This window comes from Polyodon spathula, chromosome 3, assembly GCF_017654505.1.
Source record: "Polyodon spathula isolate WHYD16114869_AA chromosome 3, ASM1765450v1, whole genome shotgun sequence".
Taxonomy (NCBI): Eukaryota; Metazoa; Chordata; class Actinopteri; order Acipenseriformes; family Polyodontidae; genus Polyodon; species Polyodon spathula.
In genome coordinates this window covers 83,931,272-83,948,554 of record NC_054536.1, presented here as the reverse complement: position 1 = coordinate 83,948,554, position 17,283 = coordinate 83,931,272, and the positions used below count along the sequence as shown (strand labels likewise).

Sequence of the window (17,283 nt, the reverse complement as noted above, 5' to 3'; positions counted from 1 at the left end):
TAGCGTTAGATTTTGCATCAAGGTTTATTACTTATTGCATACAATATTTGTGATGCAGTCATACTGAAATAAACTTTCTCAATCTAGTTTATTGAAGTATCACTACATATTTTGTCATTAAATGTTTGTAAATTAATGTAAAATATTTGAAAATATTTCAGCCCAGTCACTTTATCGGAATGTCAGATAATAAGATAATTACTAATACAAAACCTTTGCAAAGTGTTATGATGTGTAAATGTGAGAAAAGTGGCTTTAAACTTTAAATGGTGCCAAGATGAGTATTTGTTATTCTTAGTATCTGATATTCATAGTGAATTTAACAGTATTTTTGATAACCAAGCCATTGTAGAGACTTGAGATCTGGCCTTTCAATAAACTATTAATACTGAACAGTAATCATGTGTTTGAATCATTTAAAGATTTGTGCTCCTCAGTCCCAGACATAGACATAGTCCCATTCACTGCCAAATATACATATATATTAGTTCTGGCTAGACAATATTTTGTTATCCACAGGCTTCTGGCCTGCTAAGAATATTGATCCCTGAAGAAATGGTAAACCTGTTTTCAAATTCCTAAGCCACTGCAGCACAAAAACCCTTCATACAAGCTTAAACAATAAACAAAGTGAACTTAGAATTTTTTTTTAACTTGTTAAAAGTTTAGCACTAGGGGTGTGTTGACATTCATAATCGTAATTGCCTTTATGTATTTATCGACAGGTATTAAACAAATACATCCATCAATGTGATTTCAAAACAAGAAAAGCAATCCCTCCCTCACATTTACAATTGAGTAACAAAGCAATTACATTCCGCATTGAGGCCCAGCTTTATAAAAGGGCTATGCATGTTGTACGACCATAAAACGGGCGCTGAGGGTTCTGAATTCTTGGATGACATTTATAAATGTTTCTGTGCGCTTTAGCCCTTGATGCATAAGTAATTCTGTATATGCAGATGTAATTCTGGGGCATTTCTGAACAAAATCACTAAAATTGGGAGGGGATTTTGCAAATGAGGTCTTTTAAATATTCGGTCTAATTTATTAAAGCTGCCGGCAATTGTGGGCCTCGTATTTGCTTGATTATTTTAAGAACTCTGAAAAGCAGGCGTTAATTTGCCACAGTCAGACAGTAGGCTATATAAAAGGTAAGGGGATGTGGGAGACTTTTCTGCAGCAAGGAGGAGACATCGTTTTCAAGGACAAAGAAACATTTAATAACGTTTTGCAAAGAGCTCATTTTTTAACCCTTCTGATCAAGTCAGTTTGTAAATCACGGTTTATAATACCAGTACGGTATTGTTTTGCAAACTTCAATTTTCAATACATGTTTCATAGCTTACATGACAAAACAGAAAGTCTGCAAATAGAACATATAGAATCCATGTAAAAAAAGGTTCTTAGAAGCACCTAAAAAGGTCTCCCCACAGTGGCAAAGCAAGGTTCTAACGAGAGCCTTTACTTCTTAGATTGTAGGTATTATTAAAAGAACGCTGGAGAAGATTAAGAAAAGATGAAATGATATTCTGAGGCACACGAAAGAAAAAGACTCATATACAATGATCATCCTCCACCGTTATTTTAGTAATGCCTACAGAATGTATTTTTTGTAATATGGTATTCTGGTATTTAACAATAAATTCAAGTTGGAAAGAAAACGGTAAAAAAAAGGACAGAGGGGCAGATAATGCAGTTAGTTTGTAGCTTGACCAAGTACAGTTTGTTGACCATTTTTCCTATTTTGTTGCCTTACAACCTGGAATTAAAATGGAATTTTATTTCGATTTCATGTAATGGACATACACAAAATAGTTCAAATTGGTGAAGTGAAATGAAAAAAATAACTTGTTCAAAAAAATTCTAAAAAATAAATAATGGAAAAGTGGTGCGTGCATATGTATTCACCCCCTTTGCTATTAAGCCTCTAAATAAGATCTGGTGCACCAATTACCTTCAGAAGTCACATATTAGTTAAATAAAGTCCACCTGTGTGCAATCTAAGTGTCACATGATCTGTCACATGATCTCAGTATATATACACCTGTTCTGAAAGGCCCCAGAGTCTGCAACACCACTAAGCAAGGGGCACCACCGAGCAAGCGGCACCATGAAGACCAAGGAGCTCTCCAAATAGGTCAGGGACAAAGTTGTGGAGAAGTACAGATCAGGGTTGGGTTATAAAAAAATATCCGAAACTTGGAACATCCCATGGAGCACCACTAAAGCCATTATTAAAAAATGGAAAGAATATGGCACCACAACAAACCTGGCAAGAGAGGGCCGCCCACCAAAACTCACAGACCAGGCAAGGAGGGCATTAATCAGAGAGGCAACAAAGAGACCAAAGATAACCCTGAAGGAGCTACAAAGCTCCACAGTGGAGTCTGGAGTATCTGTCCATAGGACCACTTTAAGCCGTACACTCCACAGAGCTGGGCTTTACGGAAGAGTGGATAGAAAAAAGCCATTGCTTAAAGAAAAAAATAAGCAAACACGTTTGGTGTTCGCCAAAAGGCATGTGGGAGACTTCTCAAACATAAGGAAGAAGGTACTCTGGTCAGATGAGACTAAAATTGAGCTTTTTGGCCATCAAGGAAAACGCTACGTCTGGCGCAAACCCAACACCTCTCATCACCCCAAGAACACCATCCCCACAGTGAAGCACGGTGGTGGCAGCATCATGCTGTGGGGATGTTTTTCATCGGCGGGGACTGGGAAACTGGTCAGAATTGAAGGAATGATGGATGGCACTAAATACAGGGAAATTCTTGAGGGAAACCTGTTTCAGTCTTCCAGAGATTTGAGACTGGGACAGAGGTTCACCTTCCAGCAGGACAATGACCCTAAGCATACTGCTAAAACAACACTCGAGTGTTGTGTTTAAGGGGAAACATTTAAATGTCTTGGAATGGCCTAATCAAAGCCCAGACCTCAATCCAATTGAGAATCTGTGGTATGACTTAAAGATTGCTGTACACCAGCAGAACCCATCCAACTTGAAGGAGCTGGAGCAGTTTGCCTTGAAGAATAGGCAAAAATCCCAGTGGTTAGATGTGCCAAGCTTATAGATACATACCCCAAGAGACTTGCAGCTGTAATTGCTGCAAAAGGTAGCTCTACAAAGTATTGACTTTGGGGGGGGGGGGGGGGGGGGGGGGGGGTGAATACTTATGCACGCTCAAGTTTTCTGTTTTTTTTTTTGTCTAATTTCTTGTTTGTTTCACAATAAAAAAACATTTTGCATCTTCAAAGTGGTAGGCATGTTGTGTAAATCAAATGATACAAACCCCCAAAAAATCTATTTTAATTCCTGGTTGTAAGGAAACAAAATAAGAAAAATGCCAAGGGGGGTCAATACTTTTGCAAGCCACTGTAAAACTTATTGTTTCTGAAGCTTGAAAAGTCTATATGCCTGGAATTATTCTATACAAAATAAGAAGTTGAACTAATATGCGAAGCACAGTAACTGGATGATGCGTCGTAACGTATAAGCAACCTGCTACAAACTCTGAACTGGTATGTTTGTTTATTAAGAAGCCACAGCACATTCTATGTTTTATTAATTTGTCCTGGTGATGTATTTCAAGCGTGTAACTAATCTTCATGTGTTACAACTACTACTTGTACCAAAATCTCCAATTCCATATTGGTAAATTTCAGTTTTTGCTTCTGAGCATCCTCATCACCATGGCTATACCAGGCTGAGGTCTTTGTGTGCCATTAATTTTCTTTTGGAATGTGTAGCCTACACATGCAGGGTTGACCCAAACCCGCTATTTATTGTGACAGGTGTGTAATTCTCCACCGCTAATTTACATATTTAGTCGTATAAAATAGGTTGTTATTTTGATGATGAGTCCGGCCGTACTGAACACGCACATTACGTGGCTTTTTGCGGTTGGTTTTTCCCCTTTATAAATTTGGGCCTGAGTGCTTTAAAAGCTGACTTGAAGCACATGAATATTAAAGGAAATTACAAGTACGAGCATGAGTATCAGCACATCTCTATTTAACACATATTGTAACCCCCTGGCTGTCTGGATTTAATTGAGTTTTTGGTGAAGATTTAAAATAATACATTTAATAGATGTTCCTTACCTTGCATAGAAGTCTCTTGGTGGAACAAACTCCTGAAAGAACTGAAACTGGTACAAATAAAGTCCAATCAAGTGCCCTGCACTGAATATGGCCATTAATACACATAGGCAGCTGAATATCAGCGGATCAAACGTTCGACAAAAGGACCACCAAGTACACAGCCCCAAAAATACAAAGAAATACACAGCTGAGGTCAGAGACGGTAACATAATACCTGTAAAAAAGAAAGAAAAAAATAGTTATTGAGATATTGGTTCATCTAACTCTTTAGAAGTATAATAAACATTAGTTGGCTATGGAAGAACACAGAACCTGCATTTATGTTTGCTACTTGACAAGGAAAGATCAATGGAAATACTCTGGCATAAAAAAAAAAAATGAAAAGGGTTACCTAAGTCTAGGTTAAATGGCTAAGAAAATTACAACCAAAATACATATCTTTATTTCTTTTTCTAAGCAGCATTTTATTTTCATGGCTACAACGCCAGTTTATTTTCTAAAGAGACAGTTTGTTTTACTTATTTTTTATTTTATAAAGAGACTTTCTTCAAATGCCTCTGTCAGCAGTTTTACAGCACGTGGTTACCCCAAGGAGAAAAGGAGAATTGTCTATATTTTATAGGGCGTAAGAATGTTTGAGATTAAAAATATTTTATTTAACTGGGTTCAAGTGCTACTTTTCTGGTCTTTTTGAACAAACACGATTCAATATCAATTAAAAGGCTTGATCTCAATCTCAATATGTTTATTGCAATACCTAGTATCGTCTACATTCAAAGCATGTTGATAGTGCTAAATACGCACAGCAAATTAAGTAATTATACTGTAGAAGATGCAGTAGTGTATTTGTCTCAGCTACTTCCCAGGACTTCATTGCAACGCTGTTGTCTTAGTGAGAAAGATCCCAGTTCAAACTTTGAAAGTAAAGAAATATGTAATATACCATCGCCAGGTACCAACCTGTCAAACCAAGTAATATTGTTACAACTACTTTTCCAGCGGTAGTTATAATATTGCCAATAACGTCTTTTAATTTTGACGCCACTCCTGCGACTCTGCGCAGTATTTTAAGTTTTGTGCTTTCTTCTTCCTCCTCTTCTTCCTCCTCCTCCTCTTCTTCTTCTTCCAGCACCTCCTCTTCCATTCCGCATTCATCTCCCGCTTCGAAATCCTCATCAAACATCACATCGCCCTCCATCTCAAGCTTCTCTTCCTGTCAGGGAGGATAAAATATTGCATATTAAAATACACTAAGCTACCTTCAACAGGATTTAAATGTTATAGACACAATAACATATATATATATATATATATATATATATATATATATATATATATATATATATATATATATATATATATATATATATATATATATAAAAACACACATCATAAATGTTAATACAATTACACAATTAATAATTTACAGTTGTTAACATATTATTAGTAAATTCATTTCCTGCCTTTTTAAATCCAAAAAAAAGGTGGGATGATATGCAAGTTGGCGTCAGCCTATACGTTGCCTAACACATGTCTACTAATACAACTACGGCTATGAACGGACTATATATATATAGAGATATATATATAGTATATCTATCTATATATATATATATATATATATATATATATATATATATATATATATATATATATACACACACACACACACACACACACACATATATACATATAACTCTGAGGAAATGTGTTAAAAGAAAGGGACATAGGACCTCAGGTGATGCAATCTGTATCATGTAGGTTAAGATAGGTTGAAACAAGAGAGAAAAGACATGTAGTTTTACCATTTAAAAGTAAGCTAAAGACTACATTTCCCAGAATGCCTCAGCCAGGAGTGAGGGATGGATTGTCCTGACAATCAGTTAACTAGAGACAGCTGTGGGTGATGGCACCAGCACAGGCATAAAAGGGCAGGTTTAAACAAAGCTTGGTTTGCTGTGTTACAGGTAGGAACTGGTCAAAATGATGTACCTGCCCTCTTTTGTTGTTATGCTATGCTATACAAATGAAAACAGAGCTTTGAGCTCCTTGAGAAACTGCCCTCAAAGATGTTCTTAGAAACACAGGTGTTGGTGACGGTTTACTAAGATTTTACTGTGTGAAGACCCAGACTCTCACCTACAGTACGTAATTGATCATAAACAAACTCCAAACAAACAATAGCAGAATAACTAGTGTCCAGATCACTGAAAACAAACTCTTGACTGGTTCCTATAGACCGGCAATAGGGTGATTGATGATAGATTGGACCAGATAATGACAGCATGGTGTCAACTGGTTTATTTATATTTATTCTGAAACTTTGATTTTGACAATTCACTGATTCCAACATGTTATTTATTTTATGAGGAGTTTTAGTGCATAGGGGATTTTGGACTACGAAGTCAAATAATAACATCGATTAAGTATAATTATTGTCGACAGTTTTGAGATTTTAACACAGCTGCCATATTCATGTTTTAAAAGCATTTCTAAGGGAACATGTCAATAAAGGACATTCATGCGTGGTTGTTAAAGTGCAGCCTATTTAGCTATGCATTCAATAGATACTGTGCAGCAATACATGTCAGGAAAATGTATCACCAGCAATAAAAAACATGCTCTTAAGGATAGTGTTTTTGTTACCCTTCACAAAAACCTGGACTGGATTAGATCTGGAGGGCCAGAGTTGAGTACCACTGCCTTACGCTATTAGAAAATCCCTGTGTGGACACTGATAGCATGAGATAACAGCACAAGCAGCATACAATATGCTATTAAAAATAAAAATGTTATAGTAAAACTTTTTAAAACAAGTACACTGGATTCCGAAAAATGTGATATTTAGGCATAAAAACTAACGCGTTAATACCTGGTATCTCTTCCTGTTTCAGGTAAAAATGGAAAACACTAAAGCTGTGTTTACAATTTACGTAGGCATAACATAAAGTGACCTTCTGACATATACAGTACATGGGCTCATGCAGTTTTGAATTGGTCCCACTAGTTACAGTTGCATTAGCTTTTCGTTAAAAATTAAAGCAAGGCACAATTAATGTTGTTTTATCATATGTCAGTGTGGCTGTATTGATACTGCTGTGGAAATCTTATCTGGCACGACAAACAGCAAGTACAGACATATCATTTCAACGCTCCAACAGTGTGGGGTTGCTGTATTTTTGGTGGGACTACCATAGCATGGTCCCGTTTGTTGTACAGATGTGTAACCTTGCTGAAGATCTGAGCAGTGATGGTGCTGACCCCGTGACCCTGTTAAATCCCACTGCACCCACCCTACAAGCAAACTTTAGTTTTCGACCATGCATATGTATACATAACAAAATAAAAGCACATGTACAAGGTTTTTTTCTAGTGCACAAAACCTGTAGTGGAATAGGGTATAGGTAATTGTCTTAAGAATCTTAAAGCATAGAAAGAAAATACATGTAAATATGAGTTATTTTTCTATTTCTGAAATTGCAATGTCAAATGAAAAATGTATGTAAGCTATATTCTTCTATTAATGTATGGGGTTTGATGTAATCTGTTGTAGATCATCTGCCTAAATCATTCAATAGTTGAGCAACTAGTAATGCTTAGTAATATATGAAAAGTGATTTTGTAAGCCTCGCAGAGAGCCAACTGGGGTCTCTGTGTCAGCATGGTGTTTACATTTTTTTAACTTGTGCAGCAACTGTAACTCTGGGTTACTGTAACTTCAATACAAACTGACAGGATACATTTGGCTTAGACTCCTGATAATACGAATGACTAATAATACCATTTTTTTGCTGGTCCCTTGAAATTTGTTTCAACAAGAATTGACCATTTCTTTTGTTAAACTAAAAGTGTAGATTGTTTATCGTTTCTCCAACCTTGTGGGTTTCATTTTTATTTTTGTTTGCTGAAGAAAGGACTGTGTATTTGTTTGCTGAAGCAATAACATTTTTGGTTTTTTTTTTTTTTTTTTTAAATAAATTTAGTGTATCCAACTATTATTTTACCCCCAATTTGGAATGCCCAATTGCTTTTCCCCTCACCACAGCAATTCTTATCATGGCTCAGAAGACCCGAAGGTTCAGTGGGTGTCCTCCAATCTCACGACTGAACCAGCTTCCTTTTTTACCCAATAACTCGAGAGCAGATATCAGCGAGCTATATATTGGCCGGGACAGTCCCAGTTTCAAAAAGGGTGTCCTGAAGCATTTACAAAAATCCAGGTTTTGTCCCGGTTACATATTTATGTCCCAGGTGGTGGCTGGGCGGATGGAAATAGTGTTCTGGAAATATTGCACAGGACTGCCTTCTGCATACCACATGCTTCTATCAGTGTAAATAGATTTTGGTGGTTTAACACCAGCTGACTGGCAAAGGAGCAGACTTGTAGGGTACACATAGAGTATGATATAATGTGCTTGAATAAAACTTTTGAGTTATATCTGATAGTCTTTCATTTCCTAATATTGATGTTGTTTAAAATGTAGCTGTCAAGTCAAGATGGGTGATTGTTTGTTACTAAATCAGATACCCTTTAGCCTAACCTGACAGGATTAGAAACTTGGCTTGGTTCTGAGCAATAAAGTTCACAGTGAGCTCTAAACTTGACTAAGCTACTTTTGAAGGCCACTTTAAGTTACAAGCAGCAATAAGCTCATGAATCAAATATTATGAAAATGATTTTCTTTAGGGTTTGCTTAAACAGCTGATTTCATAACAAGAGTAGCCTGGTACTTAGAAAGCATGATTTAAAGCATCACCCTGCAAGTGAAAATGTGAGCTAAAGTGTCTTCTGTACATATTTAACAAAAACAAGATTTTTTGGAATTTGCCATCTTCAAGCTTGATTAGTTGACTTGTCATGAAAAGCCAACAGGGCCATCTAAAAAAGGGCAAAGCAATACTGGATAGGGAGTTTCTAAGACAAGCCAAATCCCTGAAAACTAAAACCCCCAAACACATCTCCTGTGCATTGGATTTTATTACAAAACAATTGAGGGTTTATGAAAGTAAAACAAACATACATGTAAAATGGTATTAGTCAACAGGGAAATTCTATCAGAACAGATGACCTTCAATTCATGTTCACAAAATGACTACAAATTTAATCATTTCTGTGCGAGTTCTCAACAGGAGTGCGAAAACAATCACAACGCAACACATGTTTCAATGAGACAATTACAGCTACTAACAGAAAAGAATTAAATTAACTCCAAGTGTATAGAAAAAAAAAACAGAAAATCTAAAAAATCTGCTAGCATTTTATTTTGTGTATAATAATATTTCATTTCCATTTTGGTAACAGTGAATGAGCTCTTAACGTTAATGCTGAACCTTTGGGTTTAATGAACTCATAACGTGACCCCTGACAATCCACCAATTAAACCACTACCAGGACTTGTAATGGCTCTACAAGGAAAACTGTTACATTTAAAAACCCCAAGCATCAGTTTCGAAGACATGTCGAGTACCATGCTGGTGATTATTTTGCTCAATTACAAATAAACAGCACATCTTTGGAAGTGTTAATAATGCTAATAGCCAGACATCCAATGCAAAATTGAGCATATTTACCCTGCTTGCCTGCACTCTGCATAGCTATTGCAATCTACACTATTGCATCCAGCAGCTACTGCTGCAATCATCTAGTTAACTATGTGGACATTAATACAGCTTTCTAAATGACTAGTCAAAGAACAAACTGATGAGGTTCACATAACACTAGTTGTTTACTGGACAGTTCACAATGGATGAAAGATATACAGTAAATTATTTTTCTTTGGGTTTCAGTACATTTTGAAAAGCATTTTAAAGTAAGCAGGCTATATGCATGTATTCTGATATACTCTCTGTTACATCTCCATACATACAGTATATACAGATATATATGTCGACATGTGAAAGACTTTGTGACAGCCTGGAGAGATAGCTGACAGGAGGAAATAAACCCCATTGGGGCTGGCAGGGGTTAGCCACCCTAGCTGGCAGGATCCAGCTCTGTGTTTTCAAATGGAACAGGATGCTGGAGACACCTGCCCAAGGCTATTAAGAGAATAAAGAGAAAAAAAACCCTAGAGTATACAAGAATGGGGGTGGAAGATGACTCAAGGTTTGACAACACGGTTTACAACTTAGGAAAGGAAACGGATATGAGAATGGAGAGTACTTTGCAAAGGACTAGCTCAAGATCTGCAGTTAGCAAAGACATGGAGCTCCAGGTTTGTGTCTGTGGCTGGAAAGTGACAACGGTTAAGGGTTTGAAGATTCATCAAGGGAGAATGAAATGCTTGAGGGAGAAGGGACAAGTACATTAATAAGTACTTTTTGTGAAGTCAGTCAAGTCAGTTGAATGAAATCCAGCGACAAAAAGCAAACCATAGTTTGCAGGATATCAGCACCCCTGTGATAGATGAGAGGAGGGCTTACCCAGTGGAGGTGGGTTGTCGAGGATTTGTGGCTCACTCCACAACCCGGTTTCTCAGAGACATCTGATTCTGTGGTCAAGAGTTGTGACGCATAGTGATAAACTTATCTGAAGCAGCAGTGAGGAGCAGCAACCGGCTCTGGTTGAGGCGACAAGATTCTGGTTGGGGACCTCAAGCACAGTAGAAAGAAAGCAACCCAGATGGAAAGGAAGATAAGTAAGCTGGGCTTAGCTGAGTGGGGGATGGAGGGGGTGATGCTGGGATGCCAGCATCACTGTTGAGCCCTCTTAAGATGTTGTGGGCTAGTCGATGAAACACCAAGGATGGAAGGTGCCCACTTGAAGACCCCAGAGAAGTACCCTACTCAGCTCAGCTCAGTCTGGTTGTCATGCTGATGCGTTAGGGAGGCAGCACTGTGGTTGATCCCTGGATCTAGCATTACAGCCATTGTGTGTGCTGATGCACCAGGGAGGCAAAATAGGCTGATCCCTGGAGCCAGCATTACACATCAGCCATCAACACCAGGCAGAAAGATATCTACATCACCAGGTGGAAGGAAACACAGGTGGATCACATTAGTTTACAGTAAAAGAAGCTATGTCTTATTGGTGCTTATCTTGACAAGAGCGGAGTCCAATATCAGCATGAAGTTTTAACACCTACTCTCATGTAACGGAAATCATTTTGTATTTAGCAAAATAACTTAATAATCTGTCCATTTTTAGCTGTACTGGATCTTAAACACCCAACATGTTTAACTTAACTGTTTCTATGTGAAAAACAATGCAATACAAAATCCACTTTTAGAATTTTAAAAATTATCTTTTTTTTAAGTTATGCAACGGGGTTATGGCAAGGTAATCTTTCACTAGGTTAAACAGTGAAGGTTTTATTACTGCACAGCAAAATTGGAAAGTATACTGTAACTGATTTTACTAAAGATTAAATATACCACAAAGGACTGCATTCATTCAATTTAGGTGTGATTTTTGTTTTTATTTTTATCTGGAAGTTTTTCATGCCACTTTAAACAGGAAACTACAGTAGTTGGGTACTTATCAGTCCTCAAGAAAAGGTGAGCAGTAGTTTTATATTATAATGAGTTATTTTTCATACTGCTAAATGTATACTGTTACGTTTCAAAAGCGTTCATCATTACCTTCATCTGTTTCCCAAATAATTTGCTATGACTGCAACAATCTGAAAATGTTAGCATCATTTCAAGTTTGTAGCCATTCACGACTTTCATTCTGCACCCTTAAGCTGCTTCCAAACAGAATTTCAATAACGTGCCACATTTTCTTTCAGATGAATGCAACATGACCTTTTGCACAGTGAAAAGTAGATTCTGAATTCTTGGCCATCTTGTGAAGCAGTGAAGCCCTGTGAAAAGTCTGCCAAAGCCTCCTTGAAAGACACTGCACTGCCTCATGTGTTCATTTATATTTCCAGTACTGTCTTAGAGAGGACAGGCAAATAATGATTAGGATTCTGTATTTGGGGTAGACAGCATGGACGGGTCTCCTATTAGAATTCCTCCAGACATACCCATGAGGGGAAGAGAGTTCATCACCTCAGCCGCCTGCTTCTGCTGGCCTGTCAACTCCAATGTTTGTTGGCTGGCTAACCGGAAAGTGCATTTGCCAATTTGTTTTTACAGTTCTGCTTTGTATTTATGAATTCATTAAAAAAAATGATTGAGCAGGAGGAAATCAATTAACCTTTTTTTTTCTTCATATATCCTCCTCAACACTGATTTTCTATCTAATTCTAACTTGACTTTACATGCATGCAAATGCTGAAAGAATGTGCTTGTTATAAATTGACTGCCATGGTTATACATATGTGCTATCAGTATCACATAAAAGAAGATCACCATAACCACCTCCATCACACATATAAAAAAGTGTGACAGACCCGGATGCCTAAAGACATACTGGCTCTACTTATATCACCATATTCTGATGCTCACAGAACTTGTGTTAAAAACTTCATCACATTTGGATAAGCTTTTGCTTGTGTTTGTAAAAACTTAACCATGACATACAAGTTTAAGATTGTCATATCAGACTCCCCTTGTGCTAAAGAAAGTACAAACTATATTTTATTATAAATGGATAAGCACCAGATTTGAATGAGCATGTCACTGCAATGTGATAGCTCCTTTCAAGGGTGTCCAATATAAAGTCAAAAGCATTTAGCATGTTAGTCCATAAAACTAGTCATTCAGATCTAAGGAATAATTACAATGCAATAGATGCCAAAGCAGAATTGCAAGAGTCAAATTTAATAGAAAAAGAAGAAGAGAGATTGTATATAGCTTATAACAAGACACAGACAGAAAACGTGTTTCCATTTTACAAAAAAACATTATGAAAAGACAGTGTTTCATATTTTAACAGCAGGAGGAAAGCTGTATTATGAGAGGATTCTCAAAATATGAATTAAACCAAATGTCTGGTTTACATCATATAAACTGACATTGCTGATGAAAAAGAAATGCTGAAAGCCTCAACAGAATAAAATTCAAATCTTCTGTATAAAGAGCCACTCATTTATCTGCAAACTCATGGCGTCTCAGGAATAAGCAAAAACTGTGGTTTTAATTAGCTGTGAGTCATGAAGTAGAAAGGCCTGCCAGATATCAGGCTGCCTTCCAACTCATTACCACTCTTAAATGGCTGCACACTTGGAGAGAACACGTCTGCAGACTGTTTTTATTAAGAAACAGAACATTTAAAGCAGGAGTACTTGGCTGGCACCTGGCAGACACTTAAGAGAGCTGATACTAGTCTACTCGTATAAAGGTAAGAAAGAAGCCCAAGTAACTGTAACGCTGCTGCCAATGAAAATAGCACAGTCATAATTCACTACAGATGTGTGCTCTAACTGTGGAATGCAATCAAATTGTTAATGGGAGCATTATTGAAAGGGAATAGGAAGTGTGGGCACACTGCTGTGTGCATCCTCAGCAATAAAATATGTTGTATTAGGACCAATATTGAAGGAAGGGATGAAATACAGTACAAGTAAATGTTGTACTTAGTCAGTAAGTGCCTAAGTAAATGCAGCACTTTGTTCAATTCAATTCCTATTTAATTGCATGCTTAAAAGCTTAATGATCTACATCCACAGCAAAGGTTTCTAAAATCCACTCTCTGTCTGCATTACAATATTTAACATCCAAAAAATTCAAAGCTTTCTGGTTTTTATAACAGCTCCACAGAAAACCACACTTGACAAATGGCAAATGAACCACACTACTAATTAAACTGTGAGGGTTAATGTTGATTAACTTAAAGATATAATATGAATATGTGCCTATACAATAGATGCCAATGAAAAGAAGTCTATCCCCAGTGGAGTTCACAAAACCTCCATACAATTCAACTAATTGAGAGGTGCAAGACTGCATTGTGGTGTTTTAACACATACACAATTAGGACCTGTGCTGGCCAAACAGACCTGGAGTTTACTAATTCAGCCTGGCATAGAACACACTATTTTATTAGATGCAATTGATCCAGAACAGTGTGAGATGAACCGTAAAAAAGAAGTGCTCCAGTTGAGATCAGATCAATTGAAACAGTGCTTGGAGCCATTTCAGCTTAATCAATGCACAAGCAGAGTTTAATCAACATCATCAACTTTTGTTCAGGGTCAGAGTTGATCCATCAAACGTGTTTTGGGGCATTTTAACTTTGTCTCTGTTAGCAGGCATTGTTTGGGTTTTACCCATTCCTCTGGCCAACTATACCATTTTGGCAGAACCAATACGCTGCACAGCTTGACTATTTAGACAGAGACAAAATCATTAAATTAGTATTTTAATTTAAGATTGAAAGTTTAGCAGCAATCAGGGGAAGAAATAAACACTGACAATTTTAGATGTCGTAAAAAAACAATTTTAACTATCATCATAAAAGGAGTGCAATTATAGACTCGATGACTATACTGTTGACATAATGGTACATTTCAGGAATATTGTTCTAATCGCATACAGTTGTTTGTACTTTCCTTTCATTGCAATTGTTTTTATTTAGAAAGATGGACTGATGTGTTGTGAATATATTAAGTTACAGTGTAGATTGCTAGGTATATGTATGTTTTTATTTAAACAACACTGTCATTTTTAAAAAAAGACAGGGCTGTAATTATTTTAAAATTATGATAAATGCCTTTGTCCCTTTGTCGCAGTAGCTTCTGTAAGCAAGGCTTCACAAATTACAGATGTTTCATAACTGCTGAATGTGGTCTTAGTATTACATTCTGGAGACTTTGATGCAGATATCCACCAACTTCCCTGGAAGATTTGAAGGTAGCATTCATTAAAACTGGCACATATCCGTGCAGAACCTCTCAGAACATGGCATCACTGCTACCCTGACAGCCTGTGGTGACCCTGAACAATATTTTTCGACCATTTCAGAAGCTGAACACACAATTCCTGAACTGTACTGTGTACTGTATCAGTTCTCAGCTGAAAACTGAAAGGGAGGACTCAAGGGTCTTTCTAGTGGAAGAGAAACAGATGGGTGGGAGCAGAAGAGTTTATCGAAGAGTGTAGATCAGAAAAGATAAAAAATAGTACCTGTTCATCGTTTTCAAAATCTGTGTTGTACTGCACCATGTCTTCTGTGGGTGTTTTCTGAGCCAGACTTCGGCACAGAAGCCATGTTGCCAAGCCTGCAACAAACATCCCAATATCGGGTAGGAACACCCTAATACCATTGCCAGGATCTGCTCCTCTTACACTGCAAAGTAAAAAGAAGAAACATTCAGTGTTTTCAGGTATCAGACAGGTAAACATACTCAGCACACTTCAGCAGCTATTCATCTTGACATCAGTCTGGCATCTTCCTAAGTTTGCTCGTATTAAATTTCACCTTGTTTGTTATCTCTTAAAGTTAAAGAAATACACATTACTTAATTGTACCAATTGTGTTTATTTAACATGCCTAACAGTTATACTCTAGTGGTTTTAGCTCAATATGTTGCTTACCTCTGAAATCCTACTATACTTTAAGAGACATTATTCCTCATTATTTCTCAGTGAATGCAATAACATTTTTTTTTTTTAGAAAACAGTATTTCCCCCTAGTGGCATAGTATAGCCACCCTGTACTATGTTACGCAGCATGGAATAGTATCACCCCCACATCACATACCTCTGATTGAAATGCTTGAGTTAAGATTTTTAAACAAAGAAGCTCAATTTAGCCAGAAGGTAGTAAACCATAGGGCCCTGCCATCTCAAAACATAATCTAATTAAATAACACACAATCAAAATGACAAAACCAATATACACAATATACTCCAAACCCTGCAAACATCTGAGTGGTCTGGGCATAGAATGGGTCCAGTCCAAACTGTGATTTACTCTATATATATATATATATATATATATATATATATATATATACATATATATATACACACATACATACATACATACATACATACACACACACAAAAATAGATATCTAAGCTATTTACACCAGGCTGGACACAGTGTTTACTGTGCTACCTGTAAAGCTGCAGCAAGAGCTTTAAAACAGTATTAACCAAGATTTTAGAATCTATTCCTTTACCAAAAATCTTATCACTGTCCCCCCACTGATTGTAATGAAAATCCTTTGGTTTTTAGCATGTGCTATTTTGGTGTGATTGCAGCTGAAGTAGATCTTTGTTTTTATCACGACCAACAGAAAAGCGTCATTCCAGCAGGTATCAAAGCATTATTTATCTATAGGGTTGTATTAGAAATATCTCAAAAGTATCAATTAAAGCAAAAAGCCAAAAGACATTCATCACAGGAAAGGGGAACCCGATGACAATGGGACATATTCACAAAACATGTGAAGACTTGTCTTTTTTTAAAAAGCGGTTTATAAATCTTCTCTTAAGTTACACTGTGTTTTTAAACGGTGTGTCATGAACTACAAGCTTGATTAAACTGATGCTTTAACAAAAAAAATAAAAAGTCCTTAAGATAACATTCTTTAAAGTTCTGTAAATAGGGCCCAAATCTGCAATTGCCAAGAGGTACAAAAGTGGATTTTAAAGCCTTGGTTATCACTTATTTAAGGAGATCAATCATTATAATAGAATCAGAAATGTTGGACTAATCTTAAAGATCTAAAGAAATACTTATGAGATTCCACAAATATTTTCAGAGCTATGTAAGCAAGATAATCTAAACACTGTCTGATTACCTGTCAGTTTGAAGGTCACAATAGATCATGACAGTGAGACACTGGCAAGCTGCTACAGTAAAACAGAACACAAATCACGACTGCCAAGTCTACACATGCCACCACTTCAAAATCTGATGTATACAGATTCTAAAGGTAACACTGTAGAAAATGAGTGCTAATTAACGTATCACACAATCCATGATTGGCGTCATAACTATGATTTGTTTTAAAGTAATGATCATCATTTAAGCTCATGCTAATGATGGAATTTGTCATAAAAGATTCATTTGTTTTAACAAAAAAGCCTATTGTGTATTAAGAAAAATAAATGCTTTATCAACTGAGGTAACGGTAATTGCGGATTAAATTACGTCTGGAAATGTTATACATCCACTAGCATTTTGTTTTTAGTTAGCCCAATTTGTAATAAATAAGGTTTTCTGCAACAGGCCCTTGGAGACAGACAGAAATGCAGTGCAAAGCATTAGGAATGTTTTATTCTCCTGCTTCTCATCGGATTGGTGCCAAGTGAGATGTGTGACCTGAAAAAGAAACATTT

General features: G+C 36.7%; 1 protein-coding gene across 1 annotated transcript in view; it reads right to left on the bottom strand.

Moving 5' to 3' along the window:
* LOC121313521 (piezo-type mechanosensitive ion channel component 2-like) overlaps positions 1 to 17,283 on the bottom strand; it is a 181,866-nt gene that overhangs the window by 61,378 nt on the left and 103,205 nt on the right. The window contains exons 5-7 of the mRNA XM_041246172.1: positions 15,118 to 15,280; positions 5,065 to 5,317; positions 4,105 to 4,318 (exon numbers count right to left, since the gene is read on the bottom strand). Of these exons, the coding sequence (XP_041102106.1) occupies positions 4,105 to 4,318; positions 5,065 to 5,317; positions 15,118 to 15,280 (630 nt within the window). The remainder of the gene's footprint in view (positions 1 to 4,104; positions 4,319 to 5,064; positions 5,318 to 15,117; positions 15,281 to 17,283) is intronic.